Below are 22,345 nucleotides of genomic sequence, written 5' to 3' on the forward strand. Positions count from 1 at the left end.
CCCACCGAGAACTGGCCCTCTAAGGACACCATAACAGGGCAGCTTGTATTTGCCCACGCACAAGCAATAGACAAGCTTTTCCAACTCCTTTTGTACACTGCAGTCGACAAACTAAAAACTGAGGGAATTGACCCATTCTGATAAATCAAACTTGGGTGTTATAGAAAGTTGCAGAAAACAGCCAACCTAAAGGAAAAGACATACACTGACAATGGAACTCTGTTTTTTTTTATGGGTTGTAAAACCCGACCTCCATGAGGGAACAAATGCACACTGACAAACCACAGACTGGTATAGTAAATAGTTTGAAACATAGCCACTCTGATGGGAATTTCCCACATTATAATTGTTCTTTTATAATGTGCTTAATACCAGGGGCGGTCTCTAAGCGTGAGCCCGGGATTCGAACCTGTGTTGCTATACGTGGTCTTGCTTCCCAGACAAACGCTTTGCCCCTGAGCCATCATCCTGGACTGCCCCCACATTGAAAATTGCTCTCATGTTTTGTGGAAGGTTGTAAACTCGACCAACCTAAGGAATAATCCCACATTGACTAAAATGAAGGGGCAGGCTGCAAGGTTGAACCCAACAAGGAAACGGCTCTTGAGGTAAACCCACATTGGGGAGGTAACATATTGGTCCAACCAGACAGTCGTCGGCTCCAATAGGCATTGCAAAAAATGGACATTGTACTTTAAAAGTACCCTCTAACTGAGTAAATAGAGCAATACTCCAAGACACATGCTTAAAGTCAATATCGATGACACAAAACAAACTATGATTTGCCAATCCAAACTTAAATCATTTTCCATCACCTTGCTGTGGGTGTAAATGGGAGGTGATTATAAAGTCTTCTCACTCCAAGCCTATTTTTATGCTTCAACCACTTCAAGCGACCAGCTCGTCTGCCTTGGGACTGCCATTCCAATGGTCCACATCACAGATTAATTTACTCCCACTATGTGGCTTGCAATGGAATCCATCAAAAGCACAGATGTCGTAATACTGAGCATTATCAGAAACAATATTAAAGCTATGCCCCCTGTTATCTCTCAAGCAATAGAGGAAAATAAAGTACAGGCTAGAAATGCCAGTGCCAATGCTCAGCAGCCCCCTCACACTGAGCAGAACTGCTCTCCTTGGGGTTTGCAGAAATCACTGATCTGCATATGATCCATCAGCGTCATTAATGGGCTATAATAACGAAGAAATGATAGAAGAGAATGGGACCCACAGAACTCCCCGTTAAGAAATATTAGCACAATTCCTTCCCTTCACCAGTCTGTTTTTCTCATGCTTAGTGGTCATTGACAGGAGCACACAAACATATCCCTCTTCTTGGCTCCACCTCATGTACCACATGCTCCAGTATTCAGGTTATCGTCTCAAGCACATCACAACAGGCCCCAATCACCAGCTCTTGCCATACTCTACCCAACATCACCATTCCAATTGAGTAAGCAATATAAATGATCGTCGGTATTCCCCCAAGTCAAGAATACAGTGAACCTTAAACTCTAGGCAGACTTCCACTATCAGACCACGGGTGAGCGCTCACTGCCACATAAATATTACATGCTGTGTAAGAGATGGAAACAGGACAGGGGGTGGGAATCGCGAACCCCAAGTGGATAACCACCTTCAGGATCTTACAGGGACCAACACACTGCAGATGCTATTTGAAATGAGATTCGACAAACGTCACAAAGTACCTGCTGTTACTGTGAAACCCTATTTCTTTTTACCCATGTACAGGGCCCACGGGCCAAACCATAAAAAAGGCAACGTAGTCGAGCAGTTTCTTCTTCGAAAAAGAGAGACGCTCTCAGTGAAGAAATACATGACTTAACATACAGACATACAGCCACAGATAGCAACTCCAGCCAGTTACACGTATGTTTCATTTATGGAACATCTCAGGTTTTGTTCCAGAGATGTATTAGTTATTTCTTTCAGGCCATCTGACGTGGATGCAATGCAGGTGACAAATCCATATTTGACACAGTGTTTGAACCTCACTAAAACTTTGCGTTAAACTATGGCATGCACAATCTCACCACAGTTCAAGAAACATCATGTAATGTAAATGAATACCTTCCGCCAAAGCGACCCTTGCCAGCGTCAACAGCTATAATATTGACAAAAGAAAAACAGCTACAGCATCTCAAAAAACAAGTCAACTAGCATCCGAATTATAAGGGTTTTCCTGTAGGACATCTTAAATCAAGTATGTAGGCACCACTTTACAAGGTGCTGTTTGAGGTGTCAAAGGCATCAACTGTGGGCTGTACACAGACACCACAGGACTTCACATAACCATCAATATATTCACTGATTGCAGGATACCAAAACCACAGTGAAATCAAGTTCAGTGTGGAGAAAGGCACAGCAGAAGGGCAGTCCCCCTTTAAGTTGGATCCACAGGGCAGCTATTTATCCAGGTGGAGCAGCGAATGGCCGTCAGCGTCTGGAAAGAGCGGGTGAACTGGTTTAATTTTGTTTGAGCGAGTCTGGTTTTCAGCATGCATTGAATGGCACATAGGGACTATAGGTAGGGTGGTGAGTAGGCGTCCCGGAATTAGGTCCTGTGCCCCCCCATCGCGAGAGTGTTTTTATTTAAAAACCACGGCCCGTTTTTTGGGAATAAAGGGAAGGTCACCAGTATGACATGATTGAATATCGATGGTGGGCAACAATTATAAACCAAGCAAACATCAGAATAAGTAACATTTTACATTGCGTCCCTCTGACATCCCTGGCTTGAACCCCCCCCCACATACCCACCTCCATTACCAGTTTCAGCCACACAGACTGACTGGGAAACCAAATCGATAGGAAAGCATGTCATATTAATCAGAGCAAAAGCTTATTTGTTAATGACACGCTTGCATTAAAAAACAAAACGGCACAGTTTATTTGCAGGCTAGCAGTTCAGTCCTGGAAATATTACGTGGACACACGGGAAGAAGGTGGGTAGGAAGTCCTTCCTTTATGTTTGTAGCCGTCCCGATTTTTATTTTGAAAATCTGGTCACCCTAACGGGACACTCTCTCAGACACGTAGACCGGGTATGAGCTGAGTGGGAAAGGCCCACCCAAAATCTGTAAATGCCCACTCAGCCGCGCTGTGTGGGCATTTACAGATGTCATTGTCGCTGCAGTGGGCCCAGCTAGATTAGCTTCAGGACCCACTTGTTAGGCAATCCTGGCTACGCCTCTGTACTCACTCTCCTTGAACCTTGCAGTGCTGGCGGATAAAGGGCCAGAATTCTCCTGGGGCTAGGAAAGTGAAAACGCGAGCTACAATGTGTACTTTACAGGCAGGGTCGGACTGGGGCATAACATTGTCTCGGTCACCAATTAAAAAGTGGCCCACAGTTGCAAAGGGCAATTAATTCCTTTTGTGTCAGACCGTTTGAATAGTACCCAAGGGGGAGTTTTTTGATCAAATTTGATGCACATTGTGCAAATGAAATAATATGTATTCAGCAACAATGGTCAAAACTACGAGCCGCATACTGGAGTAACTCATCAAACTGGCCCACATTGGGCAAAAAAGTGTCCCACTTTGACCAAAAAAACGATAGCAATTGCCGTGTAGGCCAGTCCGAGCTTGTTTACAGGGCCTGAGAGTTCTGCAATACATGGTGGCGACGGTGCATGTAAATAGGTTACAATTCTTCATCGCTGGCTCTGGGCACGGAACTGCAAGGACTAGCCTGGCCCACTGACCAAAGGAAGGCGGCGAGTGACTTACTTCATCTTACTTCCCTGCCATCTACTTATTCCAATTTGCACATGCATGCAACATATATCAATGCTGTTGTTTGAAATTATTTTTTCACAATGGTCATTCTCTGGAACTGTAGGACATGCGGTGACACGTTAGCTACATTTTTCACACGTGTGTTATGCTTTTAGAATATTAGATGGATGTTTTGCTATTATGGATTGCAGATATTTCCTGCATGAAGGGCCGACGATTCAAAATTCATTGGAATGTTTTCGTCCTCTTCAGAAGCACATGTTGCTTGTTTTATTTGCATTACAAGTTGTCTTATGAGTTACTAAAAAAGTTTACTATGCCAAAAACGATTTTTGTAAACAGGAAAAACGAGAATGATGATATTCCAGACTGCAGTGAAAAACTTCAAAGAGCCACAGTACCCCAGGAATTTCCTGTGGTTGTTTCTTACTTTTCTGATCAGGCCACTACTGGAGCACTGTGTTCTTTTCTGTTCTTGCTGAGATTCACACAGCAGGAATGCTGATGGGCTGTGTAAAGCTTAAGGCCCAGGGATAACTTCGCTGTCCAAAGCTTAAGGCTCAGGGCTACCATGGCTGTGTAAAGCTTAAGGCCCAGGGCTACCTTGGCTGTGCAAAGCTTAAGGCCCAGGGCTACTGTGGCTGTGCAAAGCTTAAGGCCCAGGGCTACCTTTGCTGTGCAAAGCTTAAGGCCCAGGGCTACCTTGGCTGTGCAAAGCTTAAGGCCCAGGGCTACCTTGGTTGTGCAAAGCTTAAGGCCCAGGGCTACTGTGGCTGTGCAAAGCTTAAGGCCCAAGGCTACAGTGGCTGTGCAAAGCTTAAAGCCCAAGGCTACCGTGGCTGTGCAAAGCTTAAGGGCTACCTTTATTGTGCAAAGCCGAAGGCCCAGGGCTATCTTTGCTAGCTTCTTCTCCCCCCTTCCCTTACACTGTGAATCGAGCACAGAGGCAGCCCCCCTCACCCCGTGAATGAACCACAACTGAACACCATTAAGGAATATGTTAGAACTGTTACGGGGCTGACTGGACTACTGAAGCACAGAGGTAGGTCCTCCTGTCATGAGGGTCCCCTTATTGCATCAGAAAAATTGTTGCTTTCCCTAATCAAGGCAGCCAGTGGGCTGCATCACTGTGTGCTGTCCCCAGAGGGGTGACGGCACACGCAAGGCAAGGAATACCCCCTGTAGAGACACACCAAAGCCAGCCATTAAGTGAATAGCCAATAGGCAGGTCAGATGATTTTCTAAAATGGTTCCTCGCTGCATGTTTTTTTCCCTCAGGAAACCAGTGCTTTAAAAATACAGGCAAGTAAAACAAGTGTACAAACAAACCAAGAATATGTGCATTATGCCCTAAATATGTCTGTTATTTTGTACACCTGGCAAGGGTTAACAACAACATGAATCCTCACATCTAACACATATTTGGCACAAATCTTTTTTTTTTATAGTTTATTGGCCCCTGATTTTATATGGGGTTACATATTACTTTTTAAGAGTATGAGAAGAGCACCCCCCATACCTGCTGTCTGATATGACTGGGGAGGTTCAGGTTTGGTGGGGCCAGCTCTTTGCAGCTGAGGAGGAGGAGGATGATGATGATGTGGCAATGGCAATGAAACACATGAGCACTTAATGTGAGGTTATGGAGTTTGAAGAAATAGTGTGTGGTTGGTTGGATAGATGGAGGGATGGCAAAGGTATGTTACGGCAATCTCGGCAATGACAAATCCAGGGGTTGCCATCATCCCCTTGTTTATGGAGCCCAGGCCGCGAATTCCAGATAATACTGTGGATCCAACTCATAGCTTCTCAGAGAGTAATGCAAGACTACCAGGAGGCAGCCTTCATTCCATACCAGAATAACACACATGTAACCGTGGGCTGCGAGGAGACCCAAGGGGCATCTTGGAAGCACGACAACGTAGAACATAGGTTCAAATCCCAGTGCTGCGCTTAGAAAGCGGTCTCCGGTATTAAGCACGTTATAAAAGATTCATTAATTAATGAAGGAAAACCATAAACGAGCACTCAACCCCTCGTCTGCACAGAGCATGAGACTACATTCCAAATGATACGAATGTGATTTACACATATATACACATTCTTAATGCATTTACATTGTGTTTTGCATGCAATGATAAAGGGATTGAATGTCGAGTAGCACCCTCCTCCGACTTGAGCATATCAATGACCTCGTCCCTGCAATTGCCTCATAATTTATTTGATGAATCCACCATGCACAGCAAACCAGTTACGAATCCCAATATTACTGCACTGTGATTGGTCCACAATGCTATCCTCTGTGGCAGCACATATCATTTATTTAAATTGGAACTAAGCTTTCCATTTATATCCACTTGCAATCTTTACTATAGTCACTGGGATGCCACTGGCTAAAACCGAGCCCAACACAGCATTCCAGAAGACCTGTACAACTCCCACTGATGTATATGTGTTTGTCTTCGCTAAACCTGGAGTTTGGCATTGATGAATACAATTCATTTATGATCCATTCAAATGTGTTAAAAGATTTGTGATAGTTTTGTTTAAACATAAAATAGGCATTGTAAAACCAGCTTTGGAGAAATATGGAACAGAAAACATGCTTTTATGTTAATTTGCATATCCACAATGCATTGGTCAGTGGCTCTGAACTGGAGGTGAACTTCCAGGCATGGCGGCTGGGTGACACTGTGCCATGTGTGGCTTACCTGAAATTGACTATTGTACTCTCATACTTCAGGCAGGTTTTTCATGCTTTTTAAAACTCGCCATAACCGGGATAGCGTTTGTTAAACATGCCACAATTCTTCAACCACAACAATGTTAGAGTATACCATAACGATGACCCCTAAGGAGGGTAAGGTGGTTGCCAGCATCCTAGAGGGCTGTCTGTTGTGGGTTCATAAAGCTATGTATAAAATAGTTATGCGCTATAAGTCAAAGAATGTTCTGGAGCAGAAACTGTGCTTTTGACCTAATTTGCATTTCCAAAACACATTGCTCAGTGGATACAAATTGAATGTGTACTTACAGGGATGGCTAATTGGCGATAGTGTGGCATATGTGGCTGGGCTGAAATGTTCTATTCTACAAGTATTGTAGGAAGAGCAAAGCACAAAGCATTACAAGCACAGTACAATAAGATTCCCCGGGCTGTAGGGGTATTGCACAGTGGTATCTTGTGGGCCGTAACACCATCAGCCTGGGTGTCTTGCAGGATCCGCTAACAGAATTACTAGAAAGGAGGTAAACTGAATAAGCCGTGAAAAGCAGAGGCACTTTCAGCAATTCGAATGCCTCAAAGATGCATTGAATTTTCAAAACTTACAATGCTGCCGCCTCCTCTTTCATCTCACTGGCTTTTTCGAGTTCTTCTGCGTTTTCGTGCACGCTGCCTAAAGCATTCTTTCTTCTTGGAAGTGGAAGAGGGGGATAGAAAAGGCGACCCATTTTATAATTAGTTTCACAGTAATTTCAGAAACGTTTGTAGGTTTAGGATGAGCGCTTGGATCATGATCAACAGTTTAGTCGCAGGGCAGTGAGGTAGCACCACTAGTTGGGCACTGCCCTGAGGCTGCAAAACTATATAAGTGACTAAACAATGGATAATAATCTCTAGCAGAGAGTACTAATCGGGTGATGCAGCATGTAAGGGCCCACTAACTTCACAGCCAAGAATTTCTGGAGAGGGAATAATGGGTCTTGTTTTTTAAACTCAATGGCCAACTTGGTTCACGTCATAAAAACACATTGTTTGCCACTGCATTGTTCAGAACTTTTGTGTTTATCAAATTGAGAAAATAGTTGTTATAGTTAACACTTATGACCCATACGGAAACATTAATTTGTGACCATAGCCAACCACAAATCAGGCTTGCCAGTTTCAAACGATAAGTTGCTATACTAGCAATTCTTACGCTCCCTTGTCTATATTTGTGGATGAAGGTCGAGTGTCGCAATGAGGGGTGCATCTTTGTGCAAAGACTGTAAGAATACACACTACCCAAGAAACATGAACGGTATATTGAACTACATTATATTTCATCTAGAGGGAAGATGAAGATGCCATCTCCCTATGAACATTCATGGTCCTCCAGAGAATCCTGATGCTTGCCATCATCTGGGGGTTTATTGGTTGCGGGCTAGCACAGAGAAAATAGAGACCTACTTTTAAAGATTTGGATCAGAGAAAGGGGATGAAGGGGGACTAATGGGAATTAGGTTTCTCCAGGACTCCACACTGAACTGGAGACTAATGATGTACAGATCTGCGTGTACCCCCATATACCTGGTCAGATGTTAAACCACATCATCTTTCTCTCCTGTGCGGAGATGAAATAAGGACATGGGTATATCTGGGGGCAGGAGATGAGAAACAATAAGAGGTTGAGCCGAGAAGTGAAAGAAAGAGCAGCGTGCTGAGTGAAAAACGTGAAGGGGAAGAGCAGCGTGATGAGCCAAAGACGTGAAGCGGAAGAGCAGCGTGATGAGCGAAAGACGTGAAGGGCAAGAGTAGCGTGATGAGCGAAAGACGTGAAGGGGAAGAGCAGCGTGATGAGCCAAAGACGTGAAGCGGAAGAGCAGCGTGATGAGCGAAAGACGTGAAGGGCAAGAGTAGCGTGATGAGCGAAAGACGTGAAGGGGAAGAGCAGCGTGATGAGAGAAAAGGCGTGAAGGGGAAGGGCAGCTTGATGAGCGAAAAGTGCAAGAGCAACTTGATGAGTAAATAAGTGAAAGAATAGCAGCGGGATGAGCAAAAGAGAAGAGCGTGTGATGAGCAAAAGAAGTGAAAGAGCAGCCTAATGAGGAAAATATGTGTAGAGTGAAGAGAGAAGTTGAGGGAGAGGAAGAGCAACATGTGAAGATGATAAAATGGAGAATGAAGGAGGCAAGAGAAGTAGGGAGTGGCAGAAGACACGCATTTCGAAGAGATGGCACCAAGATAATGGGAAGAGGAAAAAAAGAAAGACAATGAACCGAGAGAAGATGGGAAGTGGTTTGTGATGAGGGAGTGAAGACAGAGACAAGCGGCAGAGAAAAGGTGGTCGTTCAGGACAGACAAGCGGAGTACAAAGTCAAGGAGAGCGACCAGTGCAACAAAGGGTTGAGCTTAAATAGCAAAGAAGGAGAGGTAAAGATTGAAAGAGGGGAAGAGAAGTACAAAGAGGTACAGAATGCAGCAAAGAGAATGCTAAGAGACAGGAAGAGGAGGAGAGGGAGTTCAATGGAAGTTAATGTCAGGGAAGGAAAGGAAGAGAGAGAAGAGGGAAATGAGATTTGAAAAAGATGAAGATAAATAGTAGGGAGGCAAACAAGTAGCGAACAGAAAGAAAGGATAAGGAAATAGGAGGAAGGGGTAAAAAGTGGGATCGAAAAATAGAGTAGATGGTGATGAGAAATAAGAGGAGGAGACAAAAGATTTGAGAAAGACTAGAAAAGAAGACAAAGTGAAAGCATATAGAGGAAAGAAAAGGGCATATAGGAAAGGAGGGTAGGAAACAGAACAAATAGCAAAAGTTAAAAAAGATGAAAGGAAAGATAACTAGGGAAGAGGTGGTTACAAGAGGTGGTTACAAGAGGTGGGGAAAGGAAAAGGAAATTGAAGAGGGAAAGGAAATTAGTGTGTTAGCAGATTTGTTAGAGCAGGCTCGGAATGTCGTATAGGGCAATGCCAGAAGTGCCAGCTCATGATTCTAGGATGGACCAGTGCAATTAAAAAATAAATAAATAAATGGACAGCTTTGTGCCCATAGTAGGCCAGTTTCATAAGTGACTACACTCGTTTTACCAAATGCTACTAAAGTTTTCTAAAGCATTACTGCCAGCATATTTTACCCAAAACACCCCCTTGTTTAGTACTCAAACTGTTGTGGATAGTAATGGATTGCAATGTGTGATTGTGGGCTACCTTTACATTGGTGCCTGGAACGACTTTATGCCCCAGTCCGCGCCTGGAAGAAAAAGGGGATGGAGAGGCGATGGTCAGGAGAGGAAAGAAAAAGGGACAGCAGGGGTATGGGGGTGATCATTCAAGAACACCCCTGACTTTGAATCACAGAACTGAAGCGTGTACTGTATTTGATTCCCCTTTCTTCTGAGCACGTCAATGGAAGCTAAAAACAGTCCATGTTTTAAACTTTATAAAGCCTGGTGTATTCAGCCTTCACTGTTTAGAAGCAGGAACATGGCTATACCCAACTCCAGCAGCCAGAGAACAGTATTCAATTCTAACTCTTCATTGGGGAGCGGAATGTTGCACTCAGAATAAAGTATTGTAAATAATTTATATACAATCTATTTAACTATGGGGGTGTGAATAACTAAGGAGTACAGTCAAAAACCAGCTTTGTGATCAGTTACAATTGGGCCCACATTGGTGAGGACAGAAAATAAGGAGGCAACTGTTCGGTAGCCAATGCAAAATGACACACGGGTCCCAAAAACACTACCACAAACATTAGTATGTCACAAGACTGTGAGGAATGGAGTCTAAATTCATCATCTGCCAGGAGCATGGACTTCAGAAGTGAGAGGCACAACCGTGTGGGGAACTCATTATAGGGCATGAAGAAGTTAACCCCCCACACAGAAATGACAGACTTGATTTAAATATGCTCCTTTTATTCAAGGAACCTATACACATACATTTATTTAATTGTATTAGGTTTTTTTTTTTATAACGTGTCTAATACCATAACAGAGTTTGGTTTCTAAGTGCGGATTGGGGATTCGAACCTTTGTTGCTATGCGTGGTGTTGCTTCCAAGACCAGCGCGTTGCCCCTGTGCTAACCTACGTTCACTTCGTACATATTATACACCTCCATTTATTATGTTACATATTTATTATTTTGCATTCATAAAAAGGTGACCCATAAAGCACACCTACATACTATTTATTGGGAAATAATGATTTACTACCGCGTTTGATCACTGCTGAGATAATGAAGTTCTAGGATGATGAAAACATGTCCCAAAATTCCCAATGCCAAAAATAACATGTTTTTCGGAAAATTGCATTAAACACGAATCAATAATTCAAACTCTCTTTCCTACTTTGGAAGGTACAATAATCAAAGCACGCAAAAGCACTCAAGTTGGTAAATGTACACTGTTTAAGAACGCTGTTCTTCCACTTCTGAAGAAAGACGGTGCAGACCATTAAGACCAGGATCATTTCAGGCCAATTCTTGAGGCTTCCTTTGTGGAAGAACATATTGGATCCGCAGCTTTATCCCCAAATAGGAGCCACACAGTGTCCTCTGCAATCCTTGCGGCCAATCAGGTTGGATTCCAACTAGGATTCAGCACACATTCACTGGTGAGGTCCATGAACGGACGATATGTGGTGGCTGGATCATGGCGACGGTGTTGGGGTTTTCATGTTATAAAACGAACCAGCTACCGAAATACTTTTCCAACTTGACAGGGTACCGTACCCATAAAACTCAAGCTTTACAAAAAAGAAATGATAATGATTCCCAGCTAGAGAGACAGCAACCGCATGAAATGTAATATCAGCAAAAGACTGAATTCTCGCTAGTTATTTATTTATTTAGCCATTTGTATAGCGCGCCAAACCCGGAGGCCTCTGGGCGCTTGTCTTACATGAGACGAGTATGAAGTACATTTCTTAGTTACATATAAACATAGTACAGGTTATTGACATGTTCATTCAGTTAAATTACATAGTTGCCTATGAGGGTGGCAGATGGACTAATGACAACACTGATATTAACATACATTAGTAGGTCGGCCGACCTGGAAACAGGATTCTGTAATTTTGGTTCTCTGCTAACTTGCTTGTTATAGTGCATGAGTTAGTTACATATTTCCTGTGTAAAGAGGTGGGTTTTCAATTGTTCACGAAAGGTCCAGAACAAGGTTTCTGCTCTCAGTTTGGCTGGTAGGGCGTTCCATTGTTTTGCAGCTATTGTGGGGAAGCTACTACCGCCTGCTTTTTGTAGTTTGAATCTAGGTGTGGCTAGTAGGTTAACTTTAGTTGAGCGGTGGGCCGGTGAGATTGAGATCTGGCCACTGTCTGCGATATATGTGGCCGTCACTTTGTGCAGGCATTTGTGTGTCAAGATAGGAGTTTTGAATTCGATACGTACTTGTACTGGTAACCAGTGGGCATTATGGCTAATTGTGGATATGTGGGTGGCTTTGGGAAGGTTGAGTACCGCTCTAAGGGCATTATTTTGTAGTACCTTAAATTTTTTGATATGTTGGGTCTTGTTACCAGCAGAAATGGCTTTGGAATAGTGCAGTCTAGTCAGAATGAGGGCTCTGGTCAGTGTAATGCAGCTGTCAGTTGACAAGAAGGGTTTGCAAGCGTTAATGAGCATACAGGTGTATGCTGTTGCTGATGCCGTGGCATTACATTGTTTAGTTAATGTGAGGGATGAGTCCAGGTAGAATCTAAGGGTTTTCAATTCTTTGGACACTTTTATAGGGTTACCATCGATGTAGAAGGTTTTAAAGGTGGCGTTTAGTTTAGTGAGACAGAATTGTGATCCTATGAGGAGCAACTCCAGCTATGTGGTCAAATGATTGAAAATTGCAATTCTTCTTTCTTGCCAAGGTACTAGTCCTCCTCTAACAAGGGTGGTAATCTGGGAGTCACTCATCTCCCAGATGTCATACATTCCAAAATCAATCCAATACTAGGAGCTTGTTTTGACCAGCAATGACAACTTAAACTCAAAACCTTCGATTGACGAAGATAGCCGCCGGCAAGGAGTAGACTCAGTATTGCGGGTTCCGCGTGTCGTCCTAGAACTTAAGGCAGTTCTCACAGGAAGGAAATGCAACCCCTCCGACCCCGGCGGTAAAGGGGACCCCCCCCCCCCGAAGGACCGGTGGTCCTCTGCTGGCATCACCGAAAGACTGTTTATGGCCACTGGAGTCCGACCGCAGGCAGCAAAGGCCTGGAAAGGAGGAGGAGGCGAACACAGCCACCGGAGGCCCAGAGCAGTAACGCTGGACAAGGCCGTGCAGGGGCACTGTCTAGGAAGAGGGATGAGTTGGGGGTTGCAGAGCAGCAGGTCATGGCTAACAAAGCCAGTTGGCCTCAGGGTGCCAATACCAGAGGGAGGCTCGAAAGGGCTGTGGAGACATCAGGGGCCTGGCAGCTGCCCGAGAGGAGGAAGCCCTGTGTTCAGCGATCACAGAAGCATGGGTAATGGCGGAGGGACCAGCCGGGAAAGTCTATGGAGCCGACTGAGAGGGTCCCTGGAATTGAGGCACCAAGGACCTCTGAGCAAAAGGTTAAACAGGAAGGAACGAGAGTACTCCTTTGGAAGGACCCCAGCTTTGAACCAGATGATATGACCTGAGGGCCATAGGAATCTCCTGTGTTGAGGGGCAGGTAGCGGTCTCGCAAAAGAGAAGATGCAAAGGGATGTGACAAACTAACAGGGGTGCGCCCTAGGCTTGACTACTCGCTTAGTTACGGTCCTTTGCAGTGCCTCTGGGGCCCCACTGGGTCTCTAGGGGGTGAAGAACGAGAAGTGTCAATGGCAGCACTAAAGGGCCGGGTGAGAGCCCCACTGCAAAGGGATTTACCAGACAGGAACTTCAACAGGGTCTTAAAGACTTTTAAGAATCACTTATGGCCTTAGTCCAGGTGCAATTAGAGCTGCTGAGAACTGATTTGAGCACTGCACTGGCAGAACTTAAGAGGGAGATCTCACAATTGGGGGAAAGAACAGACACCTTAGAACGCGGTTTGCAAGAGTTGAACGATGAGGTCAAGGCGAACAGTGAGCTACTCAAACAACTCACCGGAATATCCCACAACCTGGAATTGCAGACAGGGTATCCTGAAAACAGATCCACAAGGCCCAACATAACGGTAAAAAACTTGCCAGAGGAGACGGGGGAAAAATGCTAAAAATGCAAATGCATACCTTATTTGCAGAGGTCCTGGAAATTAACCAAAGGGAAGAAATCTACATTGGCAATTCACAGAACAGGATGGAAGGGGTGTGAGTCGGAATGCGCCCTAGGGATTTGCTGGTGGCATTACTGTCATATCCCCAAAAGGAGAGAATTTTGCAGGATGCAAGGATAAAGTTACCATTAAACTTCAATGGCAGCTGCATCCAGCTGTTCTAAGATCTTGTCCAGAGCACATTGAAAAAATAAAAGATGGGCCTGGTAGTAAGGTAGTTGCCCAAAAAAAGACATTCGATATGTAAGTGGACCTTTCCGTTTTTCCCTTCTTTTCACATGGGAAGGGGGCACAACACAGCATAACAACGGTGCAGGAAGGGTGTGCTCTGTTACAGAACGAGTCAGAGGAAGAACCAGGGGAATACAGCCCCACCTACAGTATGCTAGGGGAGCAAAACCATGGGAATAGGTCCACATTGGAGGGGCAAGGACAGAGAAGAAAACACAGAGCCCCCAACGCGAGTGACATGACGAGGGGTTGAACTGGGATTATTTTATTTTTTTAATGACTGGACTGAGGTTGGGAGGTGAGAAGGAAGAGGGAGGGGCATAGGAGGAAGCTCAAACTTTTGAGGATCTAGACTTAAGAGGAAGTACGGGTGAGTGGGGCTCTTCTGCTCCATCTCGTCTTCGCATGAGGGTGATGAGGGTTGGGAGGAGATCCCCTAAGAAGGGAGAAGGGGGGGTCGCTAGAGGGCAGTGGTGGGAATTTCGGGGGACAAACAGAGGGCAAGGTGGGAACAAGCGGAAATCCAATTGGGAGGAGGTGTGAAGGGGGCGTACAGAAGGGAAAAATGGCTTTAGCCTCGAAGAAGCAAGAGAAAGGGGGAAGTGGGACAAGGAGAGTTACCAAGGAATTGTCAAGGGCATGTTGCTTTGAAGTGGTTGACACAGAATGTAAGGGAATAAAATGTGCCACTTATAAGGAAAAAGATAGAGCTTTGCATTGAGGCCCAAAAGCCAGATGTGGTAGCGCTTCAGGAAACACACTTATTGAGGGGTGATTAGGGGAGAAAACATCCCAAAAATGTTCCATATCTGATTCACACAATAAAAATAGCAGGACTATTGTTGGTGTTTAGGGAAGGTAATGATGTGCGGCTGGTTAAGATAGTGGAGGACCGAGCCGGCTGTTATGTGCTAGTGAGAGGAAGCATGCAAGGGCTACATTTCACAGTATCTTCAGTTTACGCCCCGAACTCGGGACAGGAAGGCTTTACAGTGTGGGAAATGACAATAATGGGTCACTTTAATCTAGCGTGGTCCCAAGAGTAAGAAAGAAGTATGGGGAGGGCCCAAATAGGGCGTTTGGTGTCTAGTTCACTGAACATTTGTTTTGAGGAGTTATACCGCAAAGATGTATGGCGGGAATTGAAAGGGAGTGAACACAGATATACCTTTTTTTACAATGTTTACAAATCGTAATCACGAATATATTCATATGGGTCTTGGCATCTGTATTGGACAAGATAGAGAATGTCAATGTTGGGCCCCTAGATTTGGCTGATCATGCAGCTGTCTCCATGGCACTGTTTCTCTCGCGAAAGAACAACTCTTTGTGGCGATGGATGGTTCCAGTGGAGTTAGAGACTCTGTCCTTAGGGAGGAGCTTGAAAGTAAGATTGCTAGTTTTTTTGTCTCCAGAGAATGATGCGGAGTCCATGTCCAAAGCAGTACGATGGGACGTGTTCAAGGCAAAAATTCTAGCGAATTGGCTGGACCCAATGTTACCGGATCTAATCCATCCAAAGGAGAACATTAGTGCCCCAAGAGCCGAGGTATAGAGTGTAAAGAGGAGCAGACCCATGACAGAGCCTTGTGGAACACAGACTTTTAGAGGAGTGAGCTGAAAGGTGTTGTTGCTCCAGGAGACAGAATTGGCGAGGTGCAAGGTAGGATTCAATCCAGGCAAGAGCTCAATCATGAATCCCAAGGAGAAAGAGTATTAAGGAGAACAGAGTCATTGGCAGTGTCAAAGGCAGCAGAGAGGTCAAGGAGAATTGGGAGAGAGTATAGGTTGGAGTGCTTAGCAGAGGCAATGAAGTTGGACACATTCATGCGAGCAGTTTCCGTGGAGTGAAAGGGGCAGAAACCTGCTTGTAGGGGGTCTCAAAGGTTGTGGATGTCTAAGAAATGTGCAAGACATCAAACACAAACCTTTCAAGCACATAAGAGTAGTGTGGAAGGAGAGACGCAGGGCAAAAGTTAGCCAGTAGGCTCAGGTTAGCCCCTTGCTTTTTTAGGAGAGGGATGACGGTGGCTGTTTTGAAAACAGAGGGAAAGCAAGCAAAGTGGAAGGACAGGTTGAAGAGTTTAGCGAGGTGAGAGGCCACTAAAGGGGCAATAGGCTTGACTAGCTGAGGAGCAAGAGGGTCTGATGGGGCACAAGAGGGGTTATCCTTCATCAGTAGAGATAGCACTTCATCAGTATTTGTGGGACTAAAGTGGGAGAAAGAGGCAGAGGATGATGGTAGAGTATGTGGAATATAAAATGTAGGAGGAGGTAGTGTGAGGAAGGTCAGGAGAGATTCCAGTGTACAGAGCTGCTTTCCTTCACTTAAATTGGTTTATCCTGCTGCCACCTGTTAAGATAACTAGGATACTGTGTCACGCTCACCTGGTCCCGAAGGGGGCGTAGCATGTAGTCGTATGACCGGGAACTGCACTGGTGTAGTTTTGATGGTATAGCAGTGTCCTCTCCCTTGTTATCTCCCCAGAAGGCGTTAGCCTGTAATGTTGAAACAAGAAGTTAGCTATGAGTGGGTTGGATTGGCCCCACTACCTGCCACCTCCTGGTGCCCGACTCCTCTCCTGCTCACCTATGAGTTTGGTGAGGTTGGCGCTCCGTCCTGCTTGACCTTCAGCAGGGGGGCGGTAGGCTCAGTCTTTCTCTAGGCACAGTTACTTCACTGTTCCAGAGTGCTGCTGCTGCTTTTTCGGAATGCTTGGATAATCAGGTGAGTCTCTATCTCAATAACAGCTTGGTATAGATGCTCATATTGTCCCAAGGCTTTAAACGCGTTTGTCTTTCTTACAGATGCAGTTTTGTGCGTCGTCCGGGAGAAGATTCGGCCCTCCTTGGATGCTGAGCTGGTTGCCTCCAGGTGAGTATAGGTGCGACTGAGTGGTGCCGGATGACAGAGTAAATGTTTGTTTGTATGTTGCGCGACTAACCTGCTTTTTTTCTGTTCCCCTTTTTGCAGGCGCGGCGCGGCCCCAAGATGAAGAATGGAGGAACCGCTCCGAAGAAACCCGGAGGATGCAGAATCCCAGGTGAGTATCGGAATCAGCGTGGGAGTCCTTTTCCAACAGGGGCGGCGATCAGAGAACCAGCCGGAGATGAGACCGATGTCCACAATTGCAGATAAGGGCTTGTCGCTGTAGTAACTCCTGTTCTTCTCCTTGTCTTGTTCCAGGCACCGATGGATGGAAAGCGCCGACGGGCGTGGCTGAAGAAGCTCGAGGGCAGAGCAGACACGGTGAGCGTGACGCTGGTGGAGTGCAGAATAACGCGAAGCGTATTCTGCTTGCAGGGTGTGGCTTATATAGCCTTGTAAGTAGTTCCAGGTAAAGTAGTCCCTTCACCACACCCTGTCTCTCAGGAAAAATAGTCCCTCTGGCACACCCTGGATTAAACAGAAGACTCAGCCTCACAGGCAGTTTAAATAGTTCCCTAAGTTTAGCCCATTTCATGAGCCTGGCGGCAATGGCGCCAGGACTGAATCCATGAGACTCTGGGGCACTTCCTCGGGGCCTGCCAAGTCCTTCTGGTTGGTGGGGACTGGGATGGGCCCAACAGCGCCAAGGGTTTTGGAGCATGCACCATGACACACTGTAGCACAGGGAAGTTGTACAAAAGGGGTGTTATGTGGGCTAGTATTCCCAGAGAAGCACAGAAGGCACCTAAAAGATGCCAGGTCTACAGAATGGCCCGGACAGGGCAGCAGCCTCAGGCCCGTATTTTCAGAAGGAAAACTACATACAGAAGGCCACCCTAAACAAGATGTATTTTCGACTGTGAATGTACATACTAAAGGCTACCAGGTAATGGTACGGTCTTCAGAGTCACCCAATTATCTTTACTACAGAACTGGCTGTTTTGGGCTGAGAAATACATAAAACAAATTAGAACAAGAGAGGAGTCAGTTGGGGGCGTGGCTAACCGCCACGTGAGGAAGACGTGTTTCAGGCAACTCTGCCGATGTGTCCAACATACTGCCGTAACTTTACAACTTTGCTATACTAATGACTCCTGAAAATCACCCCTTGCGTGGCTGATGGCTAGAGGCACCTTTGCCTTTAGTTTTGGATGGCTGCAAGCCCCTGCCAAGGCAGCACACCGTGCAACAAGGTACGGCGAGCTTGAGAAAATGGCGCCTGCCATATAAACATGTGAGTTCTGCGCCTTTGACTGACGGAGGCGCGAGCCCGGCAAAACCCGCCGTCGCTTAAGGGCGCCGGGGCAGTGCAGAGTGTGTTGAGGAGGCGCCTACCAAGCTTTGTGAGGGGGAGTGATCCATATACCAGCAGGGAAGCTCCTGGACCCGTGCCCCGCAGCACTCCGCAGGTGAGGATCCTAAGGCGAGGATAGAAGGACGGAGCCGACTGCCACTGACCCAGCCGGGGGGAAGAAACAGCTAACCCGGTCTCGGTGACTGGCGGATCTGCATCCGACCTGCAGTCGAAGGACAAGATCCAGCATGCCGGGGAGCCAGGGCACGGCCGCAGCCAACGGCGGCACACCGAGAGCCCAGCAGCGAGACACCAGGGACGAGAGGTAAGGAGCAGGAGGTGAGGGGGCCGGAGCGCCTTAGTCATCATAGCACAGTGCCAGAGCAGCGCCACCTCGCCCGCTGCCCCAAGAACCTTTGCGCAGGGATCTCCGTCTTCCGGTGCTATACGCAGAGCTCGGCCCGCAGCAACCTCATCAGCCCCATGCAACCCAGCAACACAGGTCGCTAAGCGTGTGGAGGGTGGACCTAATTGCCACAACAGCCAACAGCCCCTGCTCGACCATGGAGCGACGTTCTCAGCCTGCCACCTTCGCCCCCCCCCCCACAGCTCACCCCGGCTGGCCACATCAACCCACCGGAGCCGCTGGGCTGGGCACTGGAGAACTTCTGTGGAGCCCTCGACCCCACGCATTCTGCTAGCTTGACTCCTGCACAATTGCGCCAAATAACAGTGCGCTCACTGGGCCCAGAACGCACACTGCAGCACACAATACCAGGGCAGCCTCTCAAGCGGACTCAGCAGAACCCCCCGGTGTTCCCCACATACTCAGCGCCAGACCCGAGTTTGCACTTGACTACGCTGTTACGACCCTGGTGACCCACCCTGCGCTTATCTGAAAGGAGGTGGAGGACACGCTCGTGCTGTGGGGCCTCGGGAGTACGGGTCGGAGCAACACCATCTCCAAACGCACCGCCACGGCTACTACCTGGGCAGCTGGCGGTAGATCCTGCAGGCCCGCCTGCACGCGAGGGGATGACCAGAAAAGGGGGCAGAAACAAGCACAAGCAAACAACTATGGAGACCTATCCAGCCATGGGCGCCAACAGGCCTGACGCCACCACTGCCTCCACGATCGCTTCGGGTGCTGTGCCTCCCGAACCAGCTAACTCACAGCTCTTAGAGTCCATCATGACACTACAAAAGACAATGGAGAGCAAAATTGATGCCGTTGCTATTGATTTAAATTTGCTACGGCAAGACGTACGCTCCATAGCAGGCAGAACGGAGGTGCTAGAGACCCAGGTGCGTGAAAACTCGGAAGCAAAAACGCAGCTCCTGAAGGAAGTGGACATCCTAATTCAAAAGGTAAAGAACCTTGAAGACAGGGCTGATGAGGCAGAATGGCACGCGCTCCGAAACGACATCAGAACCATAGGCTTACCAGAGGGAATCAAAGGGAACGACCCCACTAACTATGTCGAAGACCTCCTTCTCCAAGAAATCGGAGCCAGTAAACTATCGCAAGGCTTCTTGATTGAAAGGGCCATTCGATCCCTCACAAAGCGGCCGCCAGCAGGGAACCCACCCAGGCCAATAATAGCCAAAGTCCTCAATTATAAAGACAGAGAAACAATCCTAGCCTTTTCAAGATCGGGCGGCTGCATACAAAGAAACTCTGTGAAAATCGCCATCTACCCGGACTATACCCTCCAGGGGGACACTGCACCAGGAACAAAATGCGGCAACATTGAACTAACCAGAGCCATACTGAACACGACCTGCTCTGATTACGACACCTATTGAAGCAGCCTTTCTCTCACCCCTAGAATTAGTTTGGGTAGTTAGCCCGCCCGTAGGGCACCGGGAGACCTAGGTCGAATGGAGCAGAAATGGGATAGCCAGATTGGGGCAAACCCTCTAGACTTGTTTTGTTTTTGGGGAGTTTAAAGTTTAAAGTTTATGGGGAAGGGAACCCCCAAGTTTGGATCCCGTTTAGAGTTGTACAAAGGGACTACCATGACCAACCACTGCACCGGAAACTACTAGACTAAAAGACCGAGCTACCTCGTGGGCCACCCACTAGCTCACAACCACACCATGCTCATGGCTAACAACATTATAATCATGTCCTGGAATGTTAGAGGTTTGAACAGCTATGTCAAGCAACACTGAATCCACACCTTCATGAGACGCCACAAAGTAGGAATCGCCCTTCTACAAGAGACCCACCTAAATGCACAAAAGTTATCAGCGCTGGCCAAAGTCTGGAGGGGAACCCTAATAGGCACCACGTACTCCACTTACGCTCGAGGAGTCCTAATTTGGATTGCCCCATCCATCCCCATCAATCTGACTCACACCAAAACAGATAATGAAGGTAGAATGGCCTTGATGCAAGGCACTATCGAAGGCAGGGAACTTTGTCTGATTAACACTTATGCCCCCAACCATGACGCCACAGTCTTCTTTTGCTCATTGTACACCAGGCTAAGTCCATGTAGAGACTGCATACGGGGGGGGGAGGGAGACCACAATTGCACCCTTGATCCCCGTATGGATAGATCGGACAGCAAACACGCCCGTCCTTCCCCTCCCGCCAAAATACTAAATGCCCTCACACAACAATTCGCCCTGAAAGACCTCTGGTGCAATCAGCACCCAGAAAACAGAGTCTACTCCTTTTACTTACCCCCACACGCCGTACACACTAGAACAGATAGCATCTTCGTGAGCGAGGAACACCTAGACTCGTTTGAAGACACACAATACCTGGCCAGAGTACTGTTTGACCACTCCCCTCTGACAACCACCTGGACAATAATCGCGCCTAGACCCCCTGTGCCCACATGGAGGCTTAGAAGTGAGGCGCTATTAGACAAAGCCTTCTGCGAACAAATCAGGCAAGGCACGACAGACTATTGGCAGACAAATATAGATAGTGTCCAACACATCGGCACGGCATGGGAGGCATACAAAGTGGTGATAAGAGGGGAAATGATCGCCGCTACAGGGGGGGGCCCAAAGAACAATCACGTCATTACTAGCGCGTACCGAAGAAGAGCAGAAAGAGTTGGAAGCTATAGCCTCTTCAGACCTTGCCCAAATAAATAGAACTCAAATAGGCCTGCCTGATGCACTGGGAGACTCTAGGGAAACTTAGCTATGCAAAACATACCGAGAGAAGTCATGCTCTAGGTGATAAACCCGGGAAGGTATTAGCGTGGCTTTACAAACGAGAAACCCCCAGAAAACCCATCTGTCAAGTCCGGGGTACAGACGACGTGGACGCACACACGCAAGCGGATATAAACCGTGCATTCACAGAGTACTATCAGGCCCTCTACACGGACCCCTCACCACCCACTGACACCGAGATTGATGATGTTCTTGACATCATCAGGCTATCACACCTGGATGGACAAACAGCTGAGTCCCTTGACGGTCCTATTGCCCGAGGTGGTCATGGCCATCATTAGATCATTACCTTCCGGAAAAGCACCAGGACCAGATGGACTCCCAGGAGAGTTCTATAAGACCTATGAGGATATACTAGCCCCTCTAATATCCCAAGTGTTTAATGAGGCATATGAAATAGGTTACCTCCCAGACACCATGAGAGAAGCAGTCATTATACCATTATTAAAACCCAACAAAGACAGTACGGAGTGCGGCTCTTATAGACCCTTGTCCATGCTAAATGTGGATAACAACATCCTAACGGCGCTGTTGGCAACGAGGCTGCGGAAAGCCATCCCGCTCCTAAACCACCATGACCAGACAGGGTACGTGCCGGGCCGATCCATCACTGAAAATGTACGCAAGCTGCACCATGTCATATACAGTACTGACAGCAGACCGGAAGAATGTGCAGTTGCGTCCCTAGACGCTTCCAAGGCATTCGATTCGGTCCGGTGGAAATGGCTCCATGCCACTTTAACCAAGATGGGAATAGGGCCAGCTTTCATCAAAGGGGTTAAACTTACCTACACAGACCCCGCTGCTAGAGTGCGTACCAACAACACCTTCTCTGATGCCCCCTAACCCCCATGCTTTACATCATAGCCATCGAGCCAGTGGCAGCATACCTCAGACAGGAGAATGGAGATGGGGCATAGAAATTGACGGGGTGACCCACTTAGTCTCTCTGTATGCAGGTGACATGCTCCT

At 46.9% G+C, this 22,345-nt stretch overlaps 1 protein-coding gene across 4 annotated transcripts in view; it reads right to left on the reverse strand.

Annotated features, from left to right (window-relative positions):
- ANKRD44 (ankyrin repeat domain 44) overlaps window positions 1-22,345 on the reverse strand; it is a 1,456,106-nt gene that overhangs the window by 675,042 nt on the left and 758,719 nt on the right. For 3 of the 4 annotated variants that reach the window (XM_069615728.1, XM_069615727.1, XM_069615726.1), the window contains exon 15: window positions 7,097-7,180. The exons of the other annotated variant lie outside the window; for it this stretch is intronic. In XM_069615728.1, coding sequence (XP_069471829.1) covers window positions 7,097-7,180 — 84 coding nt within the window. The remainder of the gene's footprint in view (window positions 1-7,096; window positions 7,181-22,345) is intronic. 4 annotated transcript variants of the gene reach the window in all.

The sequence above is a fragment of the Ambystoma mexicanum genome, chromosome 9 (assembly GCF_040938575.1).
Source record: "Ambystoma mexicanum isolate Mex_15411 chromosome 9, UKY_AmexF1_1, whole genome shotgun sequence".
Taxonomy (NCBI): Eukaryota; Metazoa; Chordata; class Amphibia; order Caudata; family Ambystomatidae; genus Ambystoma; species Ambystoma mexicanum.